This window comes from Neopelma chrysocephalum, unplaced genomic scaffold (genome assembly GCF_003984885.1).
Source record: "Neopelma chrysocephalum unplaced genomic scaffold, ASM398488v2 Primary Assembly neopelma1_182, whole genome shotgun sequence".
Lineage (NCBI taxonomy): Eukaryota > Metazoa > Chordata > Aves > Passeriformes > Pipridae > Neopelma > Neopelma chrysocephalum.
In genome coordinates this window covers 644,526-670,396 of record NW_020897844.1, presented here as the reverse complement: position 1 = coordinate 670,396, position 25,871 = coordinate 644,526, and the positions used below count along the sequence as shown (strand labels likewise).

At 51.6% G+C, this 25,871-nt stretch overlaps 1 protein-coding gene across 1 annotated transcript in view; it reads left to right on the top strand.

The window, feature by feature from the left end:
- Window positions 1-3,075: 3,075 nt before the first annotated feature.
- LOC113976779 (acid-sensing ion channel 2) overlaps window positions 3,076-25,871 on the top strand; it is a 367,873-nt gene continuing 345,077 nt past the window's right edge. The window contains exon 1 of the mRNA XM_027702295.1: window positions 3,076-3,857. Within this exon, the coding sequence (XP_027558096.1) occupies window positions 3,294-3,857 (564 nt within the window). The 5' untranslated portion in view covers window positions 3,076-3,293. The remainder of the gene's footprint in view (window positions 3,858-25,871) is intronic.

Genomic DNA, 25,871 nt, shown 5'->3' with positions numbered 1-25,871 from the left:
GCCTGTGAGGGGGCTGAGGTTGGGCTACGAGCTCCCAAAGCAGCCACTTCACCCTCCGGGGGTGCTCTGCCATTCCCGGGGTGTTCCCAAGGAAGGGAACTCACTCCCAGGGAGTGCAGGTGTCCTTAGCAGGGCTCTGCCGTCTCAGGGGGGTTTATGGGACCAGCCAGGCTGCTCCGTCCCCACCCCGAGCACCCCCTGCCCCGAGGCTGCTCCCAGGGGTGGGGAGAGGTGCCAACAGCCCTTCCCAGCCCTTACAACCCATCGCTGTCACCCTTTGCTGGTGCCACCCCGCAGTGGCTGATGGCACATCTTGGGCACAACCTAAGCCACAGAGAGTGAGGGTACCCATCCCTGGAAGTGTCCAAGGCCAGGTTGGACGGGGCTTGGAGCAACCTGGGCTGGTGGAAGGTGTCCCTGCCCATGGCAGGGGGTGGCACTGGATGAGCTTTAAGGTCCCTTCCAAGCCAAACCATTCCATGATTCGCCTCCCTGGTTCGTCCCCGTCCCCAGGAGCGGTGGAGCAGAGCCCAGGCAGCCGGTGGCAGTGCCAGCAGCACCGCTGGGCACGGCTTTGCCCTCCAGGCTGCAGCCAAAGCCTCTCCGCAGTTAAACGCTAAAAGGCAGCAGATGGTTCCTGGTGTGAATTCCAGCGAACGGGGCTGGAAGGGCAGCGCTCACCGAGGACAAAGGGAAGCATTAACACACCCGGCCAGCCAGTGCAGACCGGACATTTGCAGCCGGGCTGGGAAACGGGCAGGAAAGGGAGACCGGGAAATTTTGAGGAGGGGGAATGGTCTTGTCCCTGGCTGTGCAGGGATGGTGAGCACAGAGGGAGACAGGCAGCGAGGGCTGGAGCCCAGGGACAAAGGTGCTGTGGCCCCTCTGTCCTCAGCTGCTTTAATTCTGGTTCACGGGTTGGTTGGTCCTGCTTCTCCACCCTCCCGGAAAGAGTGTGCCAAGGTGCAGCAGGTCTGGACACCTCACCTTGGCCGAATTTCTGCAGAATAAAGAAGGGGCACAGCTCTGTTTATACCCCAAATGGGCTCGTAGTGAGAGCCTGGCTCAGCCACCAGCAGAGACACAGGAGGAGGGACCAGGTTTTGCATTTCAGGGCTTCCTACAAGGAGGAAACCAGCCTCTGGAGGCAGCTCCTGCTCCCTCTGCATCCCAGCCATCCTTGAGGACACAGTTCTGGAGCCTTCTGGCTATGGAAGGAGGGTTCAGCTTTGGGGCAGCAGCCTGGTGTGCTGGAAAGACCTCCTGGGAAATTCAGTTGATAGTTTATTATTTAACAGTTTATAGTTTCTGAGTGTTTTGTCCCCTCTCTGCCTCAGTTTCCCTGGTGTCAAATGGAGAGGGAAGTGCTGTAGCAGCGTGGGATGAGCAGCTCAGCCTGGGAGATGCTCCTGTAGGAATATCCATACCAGGGGATGCACCAGCTGGGCTTGCCAGGGCCAAAGGTGGCTCTGCAGGTAGCAAAAGCTGAAATGATCTTATCTCTGGGTGAAAATGGCCCAGGGACAAGAGACTCAGGGGTCCATCAGTGAAGGGGAAGCAGCTGAAAGGTGAAGGGGCCAAATGGTTCCAAGGCTGTTCCAGGGGCTGCTCTCCTGGTGACAGCACTCGGGGTTAGAAATTCAGATGCATTTTGTGCCATATAATCTTTGGGCTTGGCCTTAAGGTAATTCCATGGGTGGCTGAGAGTCACAAGGCATCACCCTGCAGACTGCCACAGGTTCTGTCTGGGCTTGGAGCCTCTGCTCCCACCTCATCCCAGCTGGGAAAGCCACCTCCTGGGTGCTGCTGTGGTCCCGGGACCCTCCCCTGCTGTGATGCTGGGGGCTGGACAGAGACAGAAATCCCGGGGTTTAATTCTGGATCTGAACAAAACCAGGCAAAAAAATCCTGCCGTGCACCGAGCCAGTGTGGAGGGGGGTTACACCAGACCCTGTTTAGACCCCTCTCATCCCTGGGCTGAGCCCCCTCATTCCCGTTCCCGCAGCGGGCACTAGGGATGCTCTCACGTTCGGAGGCATCGCCACAGGATCTGCAGCATCTCTTGGGCAGGAAACCGTTCCCGTTTGCCTCCTCCCCCCTCCTCCTTGCCAACCTCGCGGCTGAGCGCACATCTGGGAGCGTCTTCCCCAAACACATCCATCACAGCTGCCTTCCAGCGGCGAACGGAACATCTGGAGCTCCTGCTGGCTCCGAGCCCGCCCAGCCTGGCCATGGGTTGAGCCCGGTGGGTGCAGGAGCCGCTCGGCACAGCAACCCCCCCCGAACCCCCGAGGCACAGCCACGTCCAGACTCACCCCCCCTGAGGCTGGAGCTGGGGGTGTGCGATCGCAGCCCCCCTCCCTGCCCTGCCCGGGCTCTCGCAGCCGCGGGGCTCGGGATCCGTGTGTGAGTCAGGGCTCCCAGCGCTTCTCCCTCCGAGCCCCGCAGGGCAGGGAGGCTCAGAGGCACAGAGAGAACATAAGAGATGCTGCAGCCCCACCGAGTCTTGCCCTGCCTGATTTTCCCTCTGAGCTGCCGAGTGATGGAGAAGAGGTTTCATTCCGCTGCTTTCTCCCGTGTGTGTGTGTGTGCACGGAGCTGAGCAGCATTTCAACCTCTTTCCTTTTATTTTTCAGCCTTTCCCTTTCCCTCTCCCCCTGCCCACCTTTCTCTGAGAGAAACACAAATGACACCGGCAGCACAGGGGGGGTTTCTGGGGTGGTATTTTCTGCCCAAAATGGAGGGGTGAGGAGGAGGAGGAGGAGGAGGAGAGACGCCTGAATGCTGCAGCTCCCATTGCCGGAGCTCGGGGAGCATCACCCGGTGGGTCTGAAGCCATCAGCTCCGGGAAGCAGCATCCTCGCCTTTCCGCACTAGTTAACAGCCGGAGAGCTGCCTCGGCTTGTTTTAAACTCGCTCGCTCGCTTAATCTCCTCTCCCCTCGGCCGTGTGTGCGTGTGTGTGTGTGCAGGGGGAGGACTTTATTGCCATTGGCTCCTCTCTCGCTGCCCACCCACATCTCTTCCACATCACCTTGGTGTCTCCCTAAATAAAACCAGCCCTCCTTATCGCACCGAGGAAATCAAGAGCGAGAGTTTGAATGGATTTTATATAAATATTTACCCCGACGAAGCCGCCGCCGAGATCGTGGGATAAACTGGCGGCAGCTGCTCTCCCTCCCCTCCTCTCGCCCGCCCCTTAAAGGCTTCAATTACTTGGGAGAGAGGAGACATCCAGATCCCAGTTCTAGCTGCAGACTGACCCAAAAAGCGGTGCCAGGATTTAACTTAGCCATGGATCTGAAGGACAGCACCAGCGAGGACAGCATGGGCAGCCTGCAGCCCTCCAGCATCCAGATCTTTGCCAACACCACCACGCTCCACGGGCTCCGCCACGTCTTCGTCTACGGCCCGGTGACCGTCCGGCGCCTGCTCTGGACCTTGGCCTTTGTGGGCTCGCTGGGGCTGCTCCTGGTGGAGAGCTCAGACAGGGTGGCTTTCTACTTCTCCTACCAGCACGTGACCAAAGTGGACGAGGTGGTGGCCAACAGCCTGGTGTTCCCCGCCGTCACCATCTGCAACCTCAACGAGTTCCGCTTCTCCCGCCTCACCACCAACGACCTGTACCACGCCGGGGAGCTGCTGGCCCTGCTCGACGTCAACCTGCAGATCCCCAACCCCCACCTGGCTGACCCTGCTGTCCTGGCCATCCTCCAGGAGAAGGCCAACTTCAAGCACTACAAGCCCAAGGTGTTCAGCATGCAGGAGTTCCTGGCGCGGGTGGGCCACGACCTGAAGGATATGATGCTGTACTGCAAGTTCAAAGGGCAGGAGTGCAACCACGAGGACTTCAAAACTGTGAGTATGAGCAGACACTCTGCTTTTTCCTCTTCTCTGGGCGTGTGGATGGTGGTGTTGCAGGGCCAGGGCAGTGCTGGAGGTCGCTGGCTAAGCCACGTGGGCACGGCGTGGTGGGCGAGCGGCTGCCGGGCTCTGGCGTGGCAGAGGACGAGCAGGAGCAGCCTGTTGAGCTGAAGTTTGTTTGTTGGAGTCCTAAGAGGGAGGTTTTGTGGGGCCAGACCTGCAAGGGGCTGCAGCAGGTCCAGCCTCCATCCTGCACGAGGCCCGTGGCACCCAGGTGGCTCTTTGGTGTCAGGGCAGGGCGTGAGATGGGTCCTGCTGAGCATCCACGGAGGGCTTGGGGGGTCTCTTGCTTTGGGCAGTGGATGTCAGGAGCTGAAGGAAGTAGAGAGGGCTGGAAAGGGGCCAGCAAGAAGGGCAGGGGCTCGGGGTTGTTCTGACTCATGTCCAGCTGTATTGCCCCAGGTGTTTGGAGATGTGTTGGAATTATGGAAGGGGAGATTTTTCTGCTTGTTCCTGCTGTTGGTGGCTCATCAATCTTGGTTTGCTGAGGAGTGTGGGCAGCAGCTGGGTCCCTCCCTGGTGCTGTGCCATTCCTGGTGCTGTGCTGGAGAGAAGGGGGGGGGGAAGAAGAGAAGCAGAGGGAAAGAAATGAGGCTGAGCTCTGATCCCAGTCTGCTCCGAGGCTGGGGGAGGTGGAGCGAGCCGGGTACTTGAGCATCCTGAGGGAAGCAGATACTGCTCAGTTCCAGCTCCTGCTGGCAGTGCAGGCTGCCCTGGGTGCCTGGGCTGGCAGAAAGTGCCAGGGTAATATAAAAAGAATAAGTGGGTTGTCTGGAAGAAGTGGTGCCCCCCCATGCTGCTGGGGCAGCAGAGGGGGCTGCTCCCCCAGGCTGGGGGTTTGAGCCCATCCTGGCTGAGATGTGGGGGTGCTGGGGACTGGGTAAGTCACACTGTGCTCTCAGGCCACGCTGGCCAGTCCCTTGGCACTGACTGAGCTGTCGGGGAGGGGGGGTCGATGTTCCTGGAGTCAGGAATGCTCCAGTGGTTGTTTCTCTGGGAGTGACATTGCTTGTTCTGCTCCCTGCCCTGTGCCCTGCAGGGGCCAGGGCAGGTTTTGTGCTGGACTGGTTTGTCAGCAGGATCTTTGTTTGGTTTGTCAGCAGGATCTTTGTGTGGTTTTAGGAGAAGGGAATATTTTCTGTCTCTGCTGCTTCTGGATCTCGCAGCAAACGAGTCCAACTGAGTCCTGCTCCAGAGTCGCTGCCATCACCTGGGCTGTGCTGCCTTCAAACCTCTGGGCAGGAACAGATCATTTTATGCCTCAGTTTTTGCCTGTGCACAACCCTGATGCCTTGCCCTGCATACCCAGGCAAACCAGTGCCTTGTTTTTGCTCCCTGGGCAGGTCTGAGCAGAGGGTGGGGGTCGTGGGGGTCCTGTGGGTCATGGGGAGGTGTCAACAAAGCCCCAAGGAGAGGGGCTTGCTAAAGACAAACCACGTGTGACCAAACCTGGAGAATGGGATGGAAAAGGAGACACAGGTGCCAAAGTCCAGGGGACAGAAGAGTTGGGGAGCGAGGACAGATCCCAACAGGACAGACAGACCTCCCTTACCTGTGGCGAGGGTGTGGGGAGCAGGAGCTGTTTTGCCCCTGGGCTTCCCAATAATGCAATAAACACCAAAAAACCTCAAAGCCAGGGAGCAAACAACACCTCCAAAACATCTGCAGGCCTTAAAAAAGCAGGTCCTTTTCTCAGAGAAGGCAGGAGCTCTTGGCAGCCCCCCCTGGGACACAGTGGGGTGTGTCCTGGCCACTTAGTTTTTCGAGGCAGCTGCTCCTGAAACAATGATTTATTGCCTTTTCTCCACGGGGGGATACAGTAGTTTCCAGAAAGACAAACATTCCCTGTCTGCCAAATAAATGATCTGCTAAAACAGATCAGGGCCAGCTAGGATATGGACTGACAGTGCTTGTCCTTGTCAAAGTGCTGGAGGGATTCAGGGAAATACTTCAGCCCATTCTGCAAAGCAGGTCCTGGATGATCCAGAAGACAACACTGCCTGTTGTGCCTCTAACAGGGGCAGGGGTTCAGTCTCCCTGACTCCAGGGAATCCCTCAGGTTATGGAAATCCAGGCAAGCATCACTCAACAGGGACACAACAACCCTGCTTTGCCTTCCAGATTTTACCTCTCAGAGATAAGAGGCAGCAAAAAGTGTCTGCTTGAAGGATGAGTAGGTTTTTCCACAGGGACAAGCTGGAAAGGTCTTTGAGCTGCCTCCAGGCTGAATCAGAACCTCATGTCCTGGAATGAATTTTGCATTTAATCACCACCAACCTGTTGCAGCTGCACTGGGGCTCAGTGACAGCCCATCCATCCTGCTGCAGCACCCACAGGAGAAGCATCACCTGCCTTGTTTCCTGAAGGGAAAACAGGGTGTAAATCCCAGAGCACTTCTGTGATACATCAGCAGGGTGAAGAACTAAGGGTTGGGGTTTTTTTCTGTACTCCCCAAATTCAGGCCCCTGGGAGCAGAAGAGGCAGGAGCTTTGCAGCAGGAGGCTGCACCAAGGCAGGAACTCTGCAATCAGGTGCTGCTGGAGGAGTCAGGGCCGTGCTTTTGGTGCAGGGAGGGGTGTGTGGGGTGCAGGGTGTCCCTGGAGAAAGCACAGGGTGCTGTTGCCTCGTGGGGAAGCAGGAGCTGGAACTGGCACTTTGAAAACACAACTTTACCCTCCTCCACTTCCCTGTTTAAATTCTCTGTCGCTGCTTTTATCACCAGGATTTGAGCTGGGCTTTCCCTCCACTCCCTGGTTCCTCCCCAGGATAATGTGCTTTCCCTCTACTCCCTGTTTCCTCCCCTCTGAGACATTTCCTCACGTTCAGGTGTGCCCAGAGGAGTGAGTCCCCCGAGCTTTTCTGCAGAGACACCCCAAAGGGCCAGCGAGGACGTGCTGACCCCGTGCTGGCACTGCCACAGAGCAGCAGATCAGATAATGCAGAGCTCTGCTGTGGGCAGGGCGATGGAGAAGAGAAAACAGGCAGGACATGCTTTAGCAACCCCATTCCCTTGGAGTGTTTGGAGGAGGAAAGCCTGGAAACAGCAGCAGCCAAGGAAATCCTCTCCTTTTTTCCTGCCCTGCTCCTCCCGGGAGGTCCTGGTTGGAGAGGACCTGGCAGAGGGGATTTTTCTGGGGGAGCTGTGCTCGTGCTGCTCCTTGTGACTTGAAGGTCTCTGAGCCTGGGAAAGCTGTGGCTCATCACTGCTGGGATTTTCTGGGAGTGCCCCTTTCCTGGGATCCTTAGGGTGGCTCGTGGTCCTTTGCTGTTCCATCCCTGGGGCGATGGCAGGGGAGCCTCAAGGGACAGTTTGGTGTGTGGCACAGCAAAGGTGGGGGAGAAACCCCATGAAAACCCTTTCAGACCATGGGGCAAACCCAGCATGAAGGGTGGGATGGCCTGGGAGTGGATACTGGGAATATGAGCAGCAGGGGAGTGAGAAATCTCGGTGCCACCTTGGTGAGAAACGATGCCCAGCCCTGCCAGGCTGGGGCACTGGGGGTGTGTTCTGGGTGTTCTGGTGGCTGAACATGTTCCCATGAGGTCATTTGCTAAATGCAGGGTGTGGACTGGGCCTCCTCACACCTCCAATTCATCCCAGGTAACACAATAACTTCCCCCGGGGCTGCTCTGCCACGTCGATTCATTTTCGTGACCATGACAATTGAAGGATAGAACTCATTTATTTTCAACACACATTCTTCTGACAGACAGGGCCCACATAATGGACAGGATCTCCTGTGAATATTGCTATTTTAAGACACAGGTTTCTGTCAATCTATCTGCCTTTTCCCATACATGTATTTTCTCCCATTCTTTCCGGTGCATCCATGAGGTCAGTGATTAGTGAATAGCTTTTGCTTTTTACACTAATTAGTCCATTCTCGACTCTTATCATACAACTTCCACTTCCCTCAATAAAAAATGAATAAAAAATCATGATGGTGGCTGCTGGATTTGGAAAAACTACTTTTCTGTGAACAATTTTTCTGGAGCATCGTGACTTTTCCCAAAGTTTGCTGCAGAACCTGAGCTGCCACAGTGAGCTCTGCAATTCTGGGATGACTTTTACACAAACAGGTGGTTTTTCTCCTAAGAGACCGAGTCCTTGTGTGGCCTATCCCAGAGTTGTGATATCTGGAGTCTGGAGGAGCTGTTGGGGTTCAGTGTGTGGGCACAGGGGGAGTGCAGGGTTATTATATTGTCTCTGGGGGTGTCTCAGGTGGTGTCTGAACTGAGCTGGGTTGTTCCCAGGTCACACATCTGGCTGACATGGAAACCCTGCCCTTGAGAAATGCAGACCCTCATCCTACTCAGTGTTTTTCTGGGCTAAGTTTCTCTGTCCCCTGAGGATTTGTGACTGTGGTGGTGCTTCCCCCTTTGTATTCCCTTTATTTATCCCAAACTGGGAGGGTAATGCTTTAAATTCAGGAAGTTTCAAGGGGGGATGCCAGCTGGGCTGAATGTGCATGAAAAAGATCTTCCTGGGTTTGAATTGTTAATGGACTTAAAAATCTATCAAAGAGAAAGCTGTAGAACTTCAGGGAGGTCTTTTCATGGCAAACCTGATTTTAAATCCTTTAATACTGAAAGGGTGAAACAGGGGCAGAAATTTCAGAAGTGAGGCTGCAGCTCATTGACTTGGGACCTTGGTGAAGCTGAGACTCAAGACCTGACCAGCCCAGTGATAAAATCCTCCTTAATTCTCTTTTAAAAGCTCTGTGCTTGGTTCTGGGTTTGAGCTGCTTCTTGGCCAGGCAAACTGGGCTTTGAGGTGGGGAATGACCCAAACAACTGAGACATGGCAGAAATGGGCACTGCCAGGGTGCCAGAGACAGCTGGAGAGCAGAGGGTGGAGAGAAGAGGGAGAGGAGGCCCAGGGATGGAGAAAGACAAAGGATTTCTGTGTGTCAGAGCCAGCTGAAGGCTCAGCCTTCCCTGAGAAGGAGAGCAAGAACCACTCTTGGCTTCCAAGTGATTCCCACTCATCCCAGTTATTCATCAGGAGGCCGAGTGGGAGCTCCTCTGTCCCCTCCAAGGGATTTGCACTCAGAGCAGCACCTGGAGCTGAGGGAGAAACGCTGAGCAAGAGGGTTTTAGGGATAGAGGGGATGTCTGAGGGCTGCAAGGCTTCATCAGAACAGCCCTGGGAATTCCATGAGCCTTTCCTTGCATTGGGAACACCCCTGAGTCTCCCAGACAGGCCCCGAGAGCTGCAGTGGAGAGGCAAAGCTGTAAACAACTGAGAGCAAAGATGAGAAATGTCTTCCAGCAGCCACATCCTGGTGTCTCCTCAGCCCCTGGCTCCCTGTGACTGACACAGCTCCTGTCACAGGCTCTCCCTGACAGCAGCTCCTGGCTCAGGACTCCTTGCTGCCTGCAGTGGATGGAGGGTGAAACCATGGGAAGCTTTCAAATGGACTTGTGCTCTTCCTAGACAGGAAAAAGGCTTGATTTAATCATGCCCCAAACTAAGTTAAGGCCAGGAAAGACAAGGAACATATGACAAACCCAGCATGGTTTCCATCTGGAGGGGGAAAGTGGAACAACACACCTTGTTCTGACCTTCTTCCTCGTGCAAGTGCCCTTGGAGGCTTTTTGGCAAATGATGAATAATCTCCCAGATGTTCCCTCCTTGGGAATCTTGGGGTTTATCTGACCAAGGGCAGTGGTGCCCTGTGGAAAAGCAAGATGGGAGCGCTGCAAACCACCCTGTGGGTTTAAACACTCCCTGAAAGGTTCTGCCCCACCACGTCCAAGATCCACACAGGCAGAAAGGGGTGAAACTCTGAACATGAAACAGGAGAAGTTCTCACTGAATTAAAGAAGAAAACGGGTCTGACTTCGGTGAGAACTCCTGAGTGAGGGTCTGGGTGGCCTCTTGAGGTCCCTTCCAAGCTGAATTATTTTATGATTCTGTGACAAAAAGCAGGTGCTTTTTAAGATTTAAGACCTACTGGGTCTTAAATCCTTTTGGTGTCTCTGTCTTTTCCTGGAAATGTAGAATTTCAGCATGGTTTGGGTTGGAAGGGACCTTAAAGCCCATCCAGTGCCACCCCCTGCCATGGGCAGGGACACCTTCCACTAGCTCAGGTTGTTCCACACCCCATCCAACCTGGCCTTGGACACTTCCAGGGATCCAGGGGCAGCCACAGCTTCTCTGGGCAACCTGTGCCAGGGCCTCCCCACCCTCCCAGCCAAGAATTCCTTCCCAATGTCCAATATAAACCTACTGTGTTTCAGTTTAAAGCCATTCCCCCTCGTCCTGCCCCTCCAGCCCCTTGTCCAAAATCCAACATCACTGCAGTGCCACAGGCAGGACAGTGAAGGACTGAATTAATTGCAGAGGAGAGTTAATGACCAGTGGGAGGAATTAATGAAAGCTTCACCCTTAGTCATCTAAACTTCCCCTGCTCTCTGGCACTGAAATGGGTGTTGGAACAGAGACATCCATGAAATCCTCTGTGTTCCTTCCCCCTCCTCCTGCCAGGCTGTGGAGGAGCACGTGGGATCCCTCACTGTCACACAGGGAGCAGTGCTGGGAACCCACAGCAGCTCTCCAGGGATGGAGAAATCCCGGGAAAGAGGAACGGGGATGTCAGAGAGGCGTCAGTGTGACCTCAAAGGGGTGGTGGTGTCACATTTGGGGAGGTGGGAGGCACTCAAAGCCATCTGGAAAGGGGTGATTTGTTTGAGAGGGACCTCAAGTGAGAACTGATATTTGCCACCCAGATTTCTTGGTTCCTCTGTGAAAATACGAACCAGAAACTGCAGTTTGTGTTCATCACACTGGTATTTTTCTCTGGATATACTGATGGGATTAGGGTTAGGCTTAGGGTTAGGAAACTCCCAGAACATGACCTCTTTTGCTTGGAGGTGATGACTGGTTACAGCAGCCACACAGTCTTCTGATCATTATTTCTTTGAAGCATTTAATGTTTGTGGATTTTTACTTTTTTTTTTTCTTTCTTTTCTTGTTTTTTTTAACTGAAAAGAACCAAAGTGTTTTCCCCAAAGGCTTTGTGAAAACTGCAGCTGTGGAATCTTCTCAAAAAACATTCCCATCTAAACCAAGCTTTATGTAAAAAATAGAACAGTTTCCATGCCCAGCACGAGGAGGCAGGGTTGGGATATCACCCTGAAGGGAAGGAGTTGCTGGGTCAGGTGTTGAGCTGGATCCCTGTGGATTGAGCTGCATTTTCCCTACTCCACCCTGGCCACGGATCCTGCAGCCACCACCCCTCCTCCAGATGCTCTAAATGGTCATTAATTCATGATCAATTATGCTGGAGCATCTCCTGCAACACAGGTGACATCCACAGGGACAACTAAAGGATTTGTTCCTGCCCAGGAATTGCAACTGGATTAACAGGAGTCCCTTGCAGGGCGTGTGTAATTCCAGGGATGTGCTGAGAGAGAAGATTCCACGGTGGAAATGGCTGTTGAGGATGAGCTGTGGGACAAACCAAATCCCAGGCTGACAAACCAACCCTGTTTCCACTGAACCCCAGTGGAGTTTGCCTCCTGAAGACGTTAATGGGGGTGAGATGTTGCTGTCAGCCCCCACAGTTGCATCCATCCCTGCAAAACCCTTCTCATTATCACTGGGAAGAACAAAAAAGCCCCTCAGATGTCTCTGCACATCTGCATCTCTCCAGGGAAAATCAGATCAAGAGGGAAAGGATTTTTCCTCTGGTGCTTGTGCACGACACCAGAAAAACGAGCAGGGGTCTCCTGGGAGGGGATTTCCCACGTGGAAAATGGAAGCTTTTTGTCTTGAAGCGTTTCTGTTTGCCATTAAATGAATTCAAATGAAAAATCTCAGCGCAGAATAAAACACTGCAGCCCTGGGATGTCTCAGGAATAATGGATGCTCTGATTTTTTGACTCATTTTGAATTAAGTAATGGAAAAAGTGACCCAGAGCTGGGGAACTTTGCAGCATGTGCAGTCTCCACGTTGGCACTTGTGGGGCAGGTGCACCCCAGGCTCTGTTTTCTGGGGGTTTTGAGGCAAAAACTGGAATAGTCTGAGGTTGGTGAAGGTGAATCCTGATTATATATCCACATATCCACATCTGGCTTTCCCTGAGTAAGAGGATTTCATTCCCTGCTTTCCAAGGGCAGCTCCCAGAGCAAGATGCTCCTGACAGAGCATCCTCTGAGCTTCCTGGGGATGGTTTCTCTGAGCCTCCTGTCAACACAGGGCTCTCCCTGTGTTCCTGTTGGCAATAAATTGTCAATTCCTGCTGCCATTCCTATTGGCAATAAATTGCCATCTCCTCAGGGCAAAGAGCTGTTTGCCTGGGTTATGTTGATGGTTAAATATTTATTATTAAAATCGATTAAACTTTAAATAAGGGAGGGGATTTGCTTGAACTCGTTGCAGAGGATGGGTTGGGATTTTGTGCAGACACAGGAACATCCATCATTCCTGTGCAGGAGGAATTCAAACCAAACAGATTTTTCTACAAATGCCTTCACTCAAAAAAACATTTTGAAAGCTTTTCTTGCTGTATTTTCAAATCAGGTACACAGTGTACCTGAGCATCCAGGGCTATTCCCAAAGCCCAGGCAGCTTCTGCAAGTGCCTGCAGGCTGAACAGCATCATCCCTGAGTCAACTGTCCACCTCCCTTCCCCTCTGGAATGCTGGTAAAGGTGGAAGGGTGTTTCTAAGCCCAAATTATTCCTCCACGTGCTGTGCTGTTGGTTGGAACAATTAATTGCAGCATATTTTCCTCCCGTGTTTCAGTGGGAGGGGGTTAAAGCACAGCCACCACAGTCAATGTTAATGCAACATTTAACCCTTTATTCTGAGAATCTCTTCAACATCAGTAGTGCAAAACTATTAACTATAGTAATATAAGGGAGCATTTTCAATCTTATTATAGAGAAGAACAATTTTCCAGTCGTTGTGTTCAGTGTAAAAAGGTTCAGGCTCAATACATTCCAAAAAAATCCAGCAATTTATTATTGCACAAGATCAAATATTTCTCTAACAGTCATGCATAAACAAGTGTCAGTAAAGAAGACTTGGACCTCTGCATATCACATTTAAGTATTTTTTTTTCTTCCAGAAAGAGGCCAAAAATACAAATCATTATGTTTATATATAAATACAATTCACAGTTTAGAGACAAACCAGCTGTGGAGATCAAGCAAGGCCAGTTTGGTCACCAGGGGCAGGGAAATGTGCTGGGCCTTTATTTTCTTGTAAATCAGGGAGGTGTTTACAGTAATATCCAAACCTGGGGGATGAGGTGTGAGTTGTTCACACAGTTCTTGTGAACCCTTTGTGTATTCTGGTCCTTCCATGCTGGTTTTTTTTTCCTATCAGGGGGAGAAATGAATGTCTGAGTCAAGTATGTTCTTGTCATTGCACTTGTCTTTCAAAAGAGACACAAACGCATTAAAAATGATAAAACCAGGAGTCAGGACGTGGCTTTTGTGCTAAGAAATCTTTCAGGCCACCCATCCCTCCTCCAAGCTGGGCCCCAGCAGCTCCAGCTCCCACCTGGAATCGTTTCTCCTCTCCTTCTGTGCAGGCACATCCAGGCTGGAGACATTCCAGCTGTTTGGGGTCCCCTCAGCCCTGGGGGGTTTGTCAGACAAGGTGTTGGCAGCTGGTTGTTGAGGAGGGTGATGGTTCCAAGGTGCAGGTGATGGTTTGGGGTCACCCAGCACAGCAGGGATGCCCCAAATCCCAGTTTTAGGCTTGTGATTCTCGCTGCTCGTGGGGAATCCCACGTTCCTGAGGTGAGAGAAACAGCCTCAAGTAGTTCCAGGGGAGGCTTAGATTGGATATTAAGGAAAATTTCTTTATGGGAATTATTGTAAAGCACTGGTACAGGCTGCCCAGGGCAGGGGTGGGGTCCCCACCCCTGGCAGTGCCCAAAAAAACCAGTGGCTGTGGCACTTGAGGACGTGGGTTAGTGCTGAACGTGGTGGTGGGGCTGGGTGGGACTTGATGGCCTTGAAGGTCTTTTCCAGCCTGAACAATCCCACGATTCCATGATCCATCTGGGCAGGTTTTGTGTGTTGCTCCTGAGTTGAGAGACTGTGCCCAGTAACTCTGGGCTGGGTTTTTCTGCCTGCCCAGTGCAAACTGGGAGAGGGGAAAAGTTGGGAGCAGTGCCTGGGCTGGTGAGTGTGGGTAGGCAAAGGATGGCAGAGAAGAGCAACAAGGCTGGGGAAGGGACTGGAGCACAAGTGCTGTGAGGAGAGGCTGAGGGAGCTGGGGCTGTTCAACCTGGAGAAGAGGAGGCTCAGGGGAGACCTCCTCACTCTCTACAACTCCCTGACAGGAGGGGGGAGCCAGGGGGGGGTTGGTCTCTTTTCCCAGGCAACTCTCAGCAAGACAAGAGGGCTCAGGGTCTTCAGCTGTGCCAGGGGAGGTTTAGGTTGGATATTAGAAAGAATTTCTTTCCAGAGAGGGTGATCAGCCATTGGAATGGGCTGCCCAGGGAAGTGGTGGATTCTCTGTCCCTGGAGGTTTTTAAGAAGAGACTGGATGTGGCATCAGTGCCATGGGCTGGGAACCACAGCAGGGTTGGACCAAGGGTTGGACTTGATGATGTTGGAGGTCCCTTCCAACCCAACTGATTCTATGATTCTATGATATTCCCAAGGGAACACTCTGGCATGTCCAGCTCTTTCCCTGCAGTCACCAGGAGCTGCCAGCTCTGCCTTTGGGCCTTGGAGCTTGCCCTGGGTGGGCAGCACGTGGGTGGCTGTGAGCTGGGCAGCATTTCCACTGCAATGGCACCTCGTGGGTCCCTTCCCACTCAGGATTCTCTGGTTTGGTGGCAGCAATGTGCAGGGCTGTGGCTGAGCCCAAGGAGGGTGGAAATCCATGTCCTGCTCCAGGCAGCAAAAGCAGCACAGAGCACAGGAGGAGCAGCCCCAACTTTTGCTCGAGTTCCCAGGAGTTCCTGCTGCCTGTGGGATTCTGTCTCCAAGAAAGGATTTGAGATCAAGGGAGTGAGGACATTTGTGTGGGTCTCCATTTGAAGTCCCCTGAGGAGCAGCTGAGGGAGCTGGGGGGGCTCAGCCTGGAGAAAAGGAGGCTCAGGGGGGACCTTCTGGCTCTGCAACCCCCTGACAGGAGGGGGGAGCTGGGGGGGTTTGGACTCTGCTCCCAGGGAACAAGGGACAGGAGGAGAGGGAACGGCCTCCAGCTGTGCCAGGGGAGGGTCAGGTTGGACAGCAGGAGGAATTTCTTCACTCCAAGGGTCATTAAACATTGGAAGGGCTGCCCAGGGAGGTTTGGAGTCCCCATCCCTGGAGGTGTCCAAGGAAGGGCTGGATGTGGCACTGAGTGCTCTGGGCTGGGGGACAAAGTGGGGATCAGTCACAGGTTGGACTTGATGGTCCTGGGGGTCTTTTCCAACCTCATTGATTCCGGGACTCTGTGGAAAAGTCCTATAATTTCTGCAAATCATGCTTGTCTCTATTCTTTCCCCACATTTTTCATGCTGAACTGTCGTAAAAAAACTCTTTCATGCTGAATTTCCTCCCTTTCCTCCTTCCTTTACTGGTAACACAGAATTATATTCCCATTTCTTTAAAATTCTGAGGTTTAGCAAGCACATAAATTACACTTTAAACCCCAGCCCCAACTGTAAAGCAAGTAGTCCATTCCTTCAACTTGTTATTTTGAGCTCCATCCTGGTTGTTGTCATGCAATGGCAACTTTGTGGAAAAGAAGGTTAAGTGCTGAGGTTAAAACAGGTTCAAGTACAATCCAGACTGCCCTTGGCAAAGACAGAAGGGTTTTAGTGGGTCTCATTCATCACTGCCTGACTGCTTAAAGTGCTTGAGTGGCTCATTATTATTTTTATATGCCTTTACAAGAGCTGCAAAAGAGCCAAGAGAAAAGTATCACTGTTTTCCTCCCTTAACCCACACTCAACAGGGAACAATAATATTTAAGACTTCAGGGTGCAGTGGAAAAGGTTTCCTCTTCAGGACCCAAATTCCCCTCTGTGAGCCACGTGGGGCAGCTCAGGTTCAGCCCCAGAGATGTTCCTGTGGGTGTGGACTCACCTCCAGGGTGGAATTCTGGAGCTGAGAACTGGGAGCTGCTCTGGCCAGCTGGGATTTCCAGACCTTCATGAAACCATCACCTGCCCCTAAACCTATGTGTGGCTTTTTTCTTCATCCATCCCTGCAGGTTGGATAAACCTCCCATGGACTCTGCAATATAGGGAAGGATTGTCTGCCCCATCATTGGGAGTTGTGGAGGCACTGGAAGAGTTTGCTCAGGGAGGTTGTGGCTGCCCCTGGATCCCTGGAAGTGTCCAAGGCCAGGTTGGAGCAACCTGGGCTGGTGGAAGGTGTCCCTTCCATGGCAGGGGGTGGCACTGGATGATCTTTAAAACCCCTTCCAACCCAAACCATTCTGGGATTCTGTGATGGTGCAACATTAAAAAGAATATTTTGAAGAGTATGGACCTCACACATCACCTGTGAGTGCTCCAGCCCTGCCTGGTTTGGCACATCCATCCCAGGGGACACACACAGTGTTCCAACCAGTCCATACCTGGGAATTTGTGTGCACTTATGTAAATCACCACCATAATATGACAGAGGTCCTGACTAGTGGTTGGTTTTTTTAAATTAAGTGGCTGCTTTAACCCTGCCAAGGCTCTTTCCAAAGCTGTTCCTCCAGAGCTCAGGAGGTGCTGATGCCACTGGAGAGGGTGGTGTTTTCATTCCACCAGCCTGGAGCAGAGTGAGAGGATGAGGGGGGTTAAGGAAAAGAGGCACCTGTGAGAAAAACTTCTCTCTTGAATTTAGAAGGACGGCAAAAATCATGAAACAAAAGAAAGAATTTATTCAGCGCACTGGGTCAAGTCTCACACAAAGTTCTTCGGGGAAAAAGACCCCTTGGGTTTAAATTTCATGCATTTTGTAGTTTTACAAAAATCCCACCTTTTTCAGATAAGCTTAATATATTCACTTTTACCTAAAAAAGTTTCTTTTCTCTGAAAAGGGGCTTTCCCTTCTTTTTAATTGGCCACTGGCCATCCCCTGTCAAAAGTGATGGATCTTCCTTTGTTCTTAGCCTGAAGAGAGAAAAAAACCCCCTGTGTACCAAACTCTCACATGGCCCGAAATATTTTAATTTTTAGGAGTTTTTATATTTCCCTTAACTGGCCAAATAAGACCCTGACACCCAAGTCCACTCTGAGACTTGGATATCCAAGATATCTTGGATATCTTGTATATCTTACTTGGATATACACCTATAAACTCATATTTTTATTTTTCATACACCTGTTCTGGGAGGGGGGATGATAAGAACTGAGCTGGTTTAAGTGTGTGAAGGGCTGGGATTGCTCTGTGGAAAACACACCAAGGGATAAACACTGAGGGGGAAATGGAGCTATTCCAGCTGAACCATGTGCTGCCTTGGGAGCAAAGGGTGTAAATTGGTCATAGATAACTCGAGGCTGGAAGTTAGAGAGGGTTTTTTTAATTATTATTCCTTGAAGGAATGAAATCCTGAAGTAACTGCTCGGTGGGAATAATGGGGATAAAGAGCCTAGCAGGGTTTAAGGCAGGATCATCCCTGGCAGATGGGATTAGGTGATGTGGGTGCCAGGAGCAGGAGGCTCCAGGACCTCTCCAATTCCATACACACCAACATTTTCCTGTTCTGAAGGAATGGATTGGGAGGACACCTGGATCTGGGCTCAGCAACATGGTGGGGTGTCTGGGAAAGCTGGAAAAACGCAGCCATGTCCTGGAAAGCTCTTTATCCTCAGTTCCTGGAGATACAGAGTGTGAATTCTGCGTTTCTTGGTCATGGGGAGATTTTAACACCCAACTCATCAGACCTGGAAGTTCCATTAACTCAGCCCCTGGCCAGCTCTGGTTGGACACAAGGATATTTTGTCCAGCAGGGTGCAAGTCCTGGGGGTGTTTAACCCTGCCCAGGGCTGGGTGAAGATCCCACGTGGAGGCTCAGCAGCTTCTCTTGAGGGTGTTCCTGTAACTTGCTGTGAGCAGCTGCCCAGAACAGGAGGGTGAGACCTGAACTGCCCTGAATCCCTCAAACTCACATTTTCGTGTCAAGTTGAGGACACATTTGGGTGTTATTCAATTTTCACCTTCAAGGGATGGTAAGAACCCCGGGGATCTTGCTGATGGCCAGTCTGATGGAAATCAAGGCCCTGGGTGTGGGGGGATTTTTGTTTGCCTGTGCTGGTGTCACATCTGTGAGCCCCTGGGATGGTGTTGGATTTGACATCGTGCAAAAATGGCTGTAAAATGTATATATAATATACATTATATATAATATATATAATATACATCTTTTTACATATTATATATAATGTATTATACATAATATATATAATATATAACATATATTATACATCTAATATATATATTATATATTATATATAGCATATATTATATATACATAATATATAATAATAATAATGATAATAATATATATTATCTATAATATATATAACATATATAAAATATACATTATATATAGTGTATATATAATATACATTATATAATGCATGTAATGGCTATATAATGTGTATATAATGCTTAAAAATAATATAATCTTCTTTCTGATTTATGGGGTCTCTGAGCAGCAAAAGAGAAAAAGGGGGCACAGCACTGGCTCGAGTGATGCTGACCCAAAGCTTTCCAGAGCTCTCAACACAACAGGGAGAGAAACGGAGACTTTGTTGGAAAACACATTAATAAACCCCCTCTGCAGAAATGAGTTGGTCTTGATTTTACCCACCCGGGAGCTCCGATTATTGTCTCACGAAGCAGAGCACCTGGGCTATTATCCCCTAAATGAGGGAGAGCAAACGTGTTCCCTTGGCGAAGCCCGGCTCCCCCGCCAGGCTGGAATGTGCCGCAGCATTTGGAAGTTTGCCCTCGGGTTTCCCGGAGAGACGAGGCCGTGGGAGCAGTCGGAGGGATGTTCCCTCTGCCCACCGGGGTTTCCCTCCCGCGGATGGGAAGCGATTGTTGCCGCTGTTAATTAGGGCTGTGTGGAAACATTCCCAGCAAACCCGGAGCTGCATCCAAGGGGTTGTGGAGGGGGCTTGGGCGGCAAATAACTCCCCTGGAAGGTGCTCTGGGATCCCTGGGGTGGGTGAGTCTGAGGTCTGGCATCAGTGATGCTCTCAGGACAAACCAAAGTGCAGATGGGGACTAATTTCGAGTCCTTTCAGTTGACTTGGGGGGTGTTGGCTAATGAGGCTGGGACTGGCTTTGTGCTGAACGTGCTTGATTTTAGTGGCAGCACTGGGACTGTGCTCTGAGTCCCCTCTGCCCCTTTTGAATCCTAAATTGGGAGCTCAAAAGCTCCTCTGGCAGGAGGGCAGTAACGACCCTGGTGCCCTCCCTTTGTGCTGCAGTTGGAGCTGGTGCTGCTGGAACCCTTCAGTGCTTTGCAGCCTCACCTACGACCCGTTTGCATCGGGATTATCCCGATGGAGAGGAGAACTGTGGGTCAGGGTGGCTGGAGCTGGGCAGGGAGGGATGCTCTGCTCAACCAGTGCAGCCAGCAAGGAGAGAGACTGAGGAGCAAATCCATGCTGGCTGGGTGGGATGAAGGCAGTAAAGCTCAGGGGGTGGAGGTGGCTCTGCCAGAGCTCCCCTGGGCACTGGAATCACCTCTGCTCAGCAGTAACAGGGTCGTGCTGGTGAAAATACACCACAAGTGTGCAGGATCTGCCCCAACCAGCAGCTCAGCATCACCCTGAGCTCTGTGTGAGCCTGGGATGTGAGAGCTTCCCATCCCTCACTGCTGAGTTCCAGACCATTTGCTCTGGCTCTGTGCATATGTTGTCAATTCAGCAGCACCTTTACACAGTCACTTATAATTCACATTCGCCGGGTTTTTAATGAATGTTTGTTCAGCGGAGCATTTTGCAGGGAGGGTGCGTGGTGTGCAGAGCCAGCCCACATCCCAGCAGCCTCCAACACCATCTGAGGAGAGGCATCAAGCTCAGAAACAAATCAGGAATGTATTCTGTGTCACACGCTGCCTGCGGTGTGAGACGGAGGGGACTCTGTGAATGGGAGTCTTGCAGGGAAGGCCCAGCAGCCAAGGGGATTGAATCCTCCTTGCCAAGGCAGGAGAAACTCCCAGGGATATTCAGGGCCCTGCTGAAATTCCCTTAAAATCCAAATATGGTGTCACTGACACTCTGAAGCACCTCAGTGCCTCCTGTTCCCACAGCAAGGTCTGTTGGCTTGTTTGCTTTTCCCACCCTCCGGGTGGGGAATGGAAGCAAACCAGGATATGTGGTAACAAGGGACCTTTGAGAAACATCCCAGGAGCCCCAGATCTTCAGGAGGGTATTGAGAGACAGAAAAAACATAGACAAAGCTAAATGTGATTCTTCCAAAGATCTAGGACTCATCAAAAAAAAAGGAATTCATGGGCTGTGGGGATACTTGAGAGAGTGGTGGGAGCCCAGTGCACTTTGCTGGCAGAGAGAGCAATGCAAATTCAGAATTCCTGTAGATAAACATGTTGGAGTTAATTGCTGCTCCCATTTGAGGGCTGTGCAAATGCTGCAGTGACTAACAGCTTCCCTCTGCTTGGCTGGGAGAGCCAGGGCCGAGCCTGTGCTCGGGAAAGACGTGGCAGGAAAACCAAGGAGCCGACGAAAGAGCGGCCAACAAAGTGCAGCAGCTCCGAGGCTCTCTGGGGGCACAAACCTCTGACCAGGAAATGGGATTTCAGCAGCTTTTCCTTTCACCTCTTTGCCTTCAAATGCAGCTGCTGCCTGGACAAAACCAGCCTGGCTTTGAAGTAGGTCAGAGCTGAAGTCATCTCGGGATGCTCTGCAGAGGAAGGAATGCGTGTCAGTGTGACACCTCCAGCAGAGCTGCTCTGCACTGAGTGCCCCGTGGGGGCCAGACAGGGGCTGTAACCCAGCAGAAATCCAGCTGGGACAGCCCATGGACCACAAATCCCACCTGAAGGGGGGACTGAAGTGGAGAGGAGCACAGCCCAAGGTGAACGTGGGCGTGGAGATTCAAATTCTCAAGCTGCTTCCAAACAAATGGTCTCGGAGAAGCACCAGAGTCCTGAGCACCTTCTGAGCAGGTCTGGGGTCCCAAAGTCCCAGTTATCCACTCAGACTTGAGTGTCTTATTAAGTCATCCCAGGTATTTTTTTGGACAGTCTGTCAGTAATTCAGCCTGGACTGGTTTAGTAGCATGAAGACAACCTGGATACTTCTTTTAAGTCTCAGATACATCATGAGCAGGTTCAGGTTCTGAACAGCTTGTTGGTGTTTTGGGAGGGCCACACCAACAAATTCTGCTTTCAGGCACCTACTTAGCAGCTGGGAGGTTTGGATCCCTCCCCTCAGCAGTCCCAGCGAGTTCCAAACCTGTTTTCAGGGCAGCATTTCCATCATCCTGGAAAGAGAAATCCACCTTTTGTTTCCTGCTGTTCCGCAGCAGCCAAACCCTCCTTCCTCGTTTTCCCGGGGAGGCAGCAGTGCCAGGCACAGTTTGCCCCTAAAATCTCGTTTAGCTGAACACATGAAGCCAATCTCCTTCCCAAACCCAGCTGCAAATCCAACCCTCCGGGAGGGGAGCTCTTGGCAGCGCTGCCGCTCCGACACCGCCCGGGCACGGGGATTTTTGGGAAGGCAGCGCAGAGGAGGAGGAGGAGGAGGAGGAAGATGTGAAAGCAGATCAGCACAGCACCTCTGAGGGGCTCTCCCTTCTCCCAGAGCCACCCACCACTCGGCAGCCACACAAAAGAGATGAGAGAAAGAATATTCGCCGAGTCCCCGAGGAATGCGAGGCTGGAGGGACTCCGGGAGAGGGGTCCGTGCATTATTTATGGCTCTGTGCTCTCCCCCGCTGCAGGAGGAGTGTTCTTGCTCACAGAGAAGCTCTCAACAGCCAGTTTAAAGCCCATCCCTCTTGTCTCCACCGAGCTGAGACTGTAGGACATGAAGGCAGAGCTGTGCTGGTTCATCTGCCCAGGTGGAACAGCCAGATTGTCTTCATGCCTCAGCAGGGAACAGAAGGTGGGTTTCTCTCTCCAGGCTGATGGAAATGCTGCCCTGGAAACAGGTTTGGAACTCTCTGGGACTGCTGAGGGGAGGGAGCCAAACCTCCCAGCTGCTGAGCTGCTAAGATCAGAATTCATTGGTGTGGCCTTCCCAAAACACCAACAAGCTGTTCAGAACCTGAACCTGCTCATGATGTGTCTGAGACTTAAAAGGAGTATCCAGGTTGTCTTTGTGCCACTAAAACAGTCCAGGCTGAATTGCTGACAGACTGTCCAAAAAAATACCTGGGATGACTTAATAAGACACTCAAGTCTGAGTGGATAACTGGGACTTTGGGACCCCAAACCTGCTCAGAAGGTGCTCAGGACTCTGGTGCTTCTCCGAGACCATTTGTTTGGAAGCAGCTTGAGAATTTGAACTATCAGAGCCAGCAGGATCCATCAGAGCCAGGAGGATCCATCAGAGCCAGGAGGATCCATCAGATCCAGGAGGATCCATCAGACCCAGACCCAGGAGGATCCATCAGACCCAGCAGGATCCATCAGAGCAGCCGAGTGTGGGATGGGACCCGTGACCCTGGAAATCACATTTTCCCTGGGCAGGGAGTGCTGGCAGTGCCCTCCCAGCTCCATGTGACCCTGGCAGCAATTATTCCCGTGTTCTCCCTGGCTAGACAGGCTCTGGAATGGTGTTTCTGAGCCCAGACCTTCCAGCTGGGTTGGTTTGTTGCTTCCCTGGGAAATGCTGCTGCTCTGGGATGGGTTCCTGTCCTGCTGGAGCAGAGCCCAGGCAAAGCAGCTTTTCAGGGACCAATTCTTTTTGTCTTGCTCAGTGGTGCGTGTAAAATGCAGCAGAATTAAAATCAGAGCAACACCAAGGTAACACTGATCTGGGCTTGTTTGCATTTTACTTCTCTATTACCATAAAATGTGGAACTATTTCATAACATGATTGGGTTTTCTATTGTGTTACACTGGCCTTCATGGATTGTATTAAATATGCTATTGAATAGGTTTCCACACACATATATTAAGTGGATATTTAGTATATAATAGGTGCTTTTAGTATTATAAATTACCATCAATATTTCACTACATCAACCTGTTAAAAATAAAAAAGGATTAAAGACATAAGTTGGAGCTGTCTAGTTTATCCACCTAAAAATAAAACCTTTCATTTCTGAACCAAACCAAGAAAATCCAAATGATTCATTTGGACTTTTTGATCTGCAGTGGATTCCACTAAATCAAATTGACATTTTGCTGTGAAACGTTAGAAATGAGTGAGATGAGACCACATTTTCCTCTCGAGAGGGTTTTCTGAACTTCATAGAAAAGGTTGTCCAGCCCTGGCACAGCTGCCCAGGGTGGTGGTGGAGTCACATCCCTGGAGGGGTTTAAAAGCCCTGTGGATGTGACACTTGGGGACATGGGGCAGCTGGGAGCCCCCTGAGCCCCCAACACAAAACCCCCACGGGCACAGAGGGTGGAAAATGTGCCATAAATCCACCAACACCCCTCCAAACTCATGATATCAGTGACTAAAACCTTCCTTGGTGGTGTAAAGCACCGTGAGTGACAGCCTGGGGCAGGAGGGATTTATTTTGTGTTGGATTTCAGAAGGGTTGAGGGATTTTGCTGAACCTGGAGAGCCCGAGCAAGCGGAGCAGAGAGAAACTCAGCGAGGCAAGAAGCTGCTTTGCCTCCCTGGAAAAAAGCATCCAGGAGGCTCCTCCAGCCTGATTGAGCCAAAAGCTCAAACACCAACTGGCTGCTCTCTTGCAATCTTACATGTTAAAAAACCTGAAAAAACCCCTTGTTTCAAGTGTGCCTTCAACTAGTTTTAAAAAGTAACTTGCCACGAAACCCAGTGTGGTGCTCCCCAGCTCACAGATGCAGAGACACAGGGAATTGTTTTCCCATAAAACAGGGGTTTCTGAGCTTGGTTCTCTTCCAGGTCATGTCCCAGGGCAGGAAATGGGTTCCTTTTTTTCCCCCCAAATGCAGCAAAACTCTCTGGAGCGATTTGGGCTGAGCTGTGGCTGCAGAGGCTGCAGTGGGAGGGTCGTGTGTGCCAGGGGGAGGTCGGAGCTGTGAGGAAAGCCCTGGCTCTGGGATCCACAGGGATGCTGCTGATGTCTCTGTTTATCGGGCAAGGCACAGCCCAGGGGGAGCCTGAGGGAAAAATCAGCACCAAGAAAGGAGTGGGAAGTGTTGAGAGGCAGCAGGAAGCTCTCCCAGCAGGAGGAAGAGAAGGGTTGTTTGAGGAGCCACGGGGGAATTTCCCACCTGGATTCTGCCAGCTTTGGGCTCAGCCAGCCCAGTAGATCTCCCAAATATGTCTTTCAAGGGATGCAGTAAAAAGGCCCTTACAAACCTTTCCAGTTTGTTTGCTCCTGGACCTTGCTCCTGTTCATCAGAGGGGGTGTGGGTTGCACAGGACTCACCTGCCCACAAATCCCTGCTCTCCCGAGGTTTCCTGGGGGGGATGAGGCAGTGCCAGGGATTTTTCTCCTCCAGCATCCACCCTCTGTGCTGAATTTTCCCAGGGGAGATGGCCAAGGCTGTGGGAGGAGTGAGGGGAGAGCAGAGCAGGAGCTCTGGGGGCTCAGTCTCTCCCCTGTGCTGGAGGAGCAGCCAAAGCCCCAGGAGGTGTGGGGGGTCAGCAGCACCTCCTCTCACCCCTCCCTGGATGGGGCACATCCTGCATTCCCCCCCTTTTTAATTTAAAACAGCTCTGAAAACCCAGAGGGAGCTGCAGGAAGGTTTCCTGGAGAGCAGCAGGATGCAACCACCCATTAACACCAAACCTGCTCCATAAACTGTTCCCTGAGCTGGTAAATCAGCCCAGAGCTGCTTCCACTCTCCTCTTCTCCTCCCCTGCTCCCTGCCACAGCCTGGAAGCAGGAAGAAAACTTGATTTTTGTGTTGAAATGCCTGGGGATCTCCAGATTCTCCTGCTACAATTTATTGCTGCTCATTACCAGGCTGCCAACCCCATCCAAAGACATCTTTGTGCATATTCCCCAAATCCCACCTCTTCCTCCAGCTCTGTGAATCTCACAGGTCCATTATCATCCGCAAATCTTGCTCTTTACACTCAAGAATAGCATTTCTGAAGTTGTGCTTTGAAGGCAGGTGTTTCTAGCAGAGGTTTTTAGCTCTTCTGTTTTTTAGGATGCTCTCAGGAGAGGAGCCAGCTAAGCATTGCTAAAGACATTCTTTCAGCTCTTGTGAAGCTAAACACCAACTGGCTGCTCTCTTGCAATCTTACATGTTAAAAAAACTGAATAAAAACTTGTTTCAAGTGTGGTTTCCACTAGTTTTAAAGAGTAACTTGCCATGAAACCCAGCGTGGTGCTCCCCAGTTCACAGATGCAGAGACACAGGGAGTTGTTTTCCCATAAAACAGGGGTTTCTGAGCTTGGTTCTCTTCCAGGTCCTGTCCCAGGGCAGGAAATGGGTTCCTTTTTTCCCCCCAAATGCCGAGTTTTCAGCTGGACAGCTCCTAATCCTGGCAGCACAGGCTGGGTGGGGATGCTCCTGCATGGAAGGCACTGCCAGGAGGTGACAAAACCTCCTGGTACCTCTCCTGTTTCAATTCCTGGGCACTGGTTCTCCCTGGAATCACACACGTGGTGCAAGGAGGAGCTGGGAACACTCTGGAAGGTGCCCAGGCAGAAAGTTCAGGCAAGAACATCCACAAAGCCAATTGGTAAAACTTCCTTTTCCAGCACTGTTTGTCCTGCCCACAAACCAATTCTCACATCTGGGTTCATCTGGTGTCCTGCACGTGCAGCTCCTCGGGTGAAGCACTTGTGAAAGCAGAGAATTCGACACAAAAAGCAATTTTTGGGCCAGCAGGTCTGAGGCTGCTCCAAGGAAATGCTGGATTTCTGAGCTCCTCACCCTGAACTGGAAGTTCC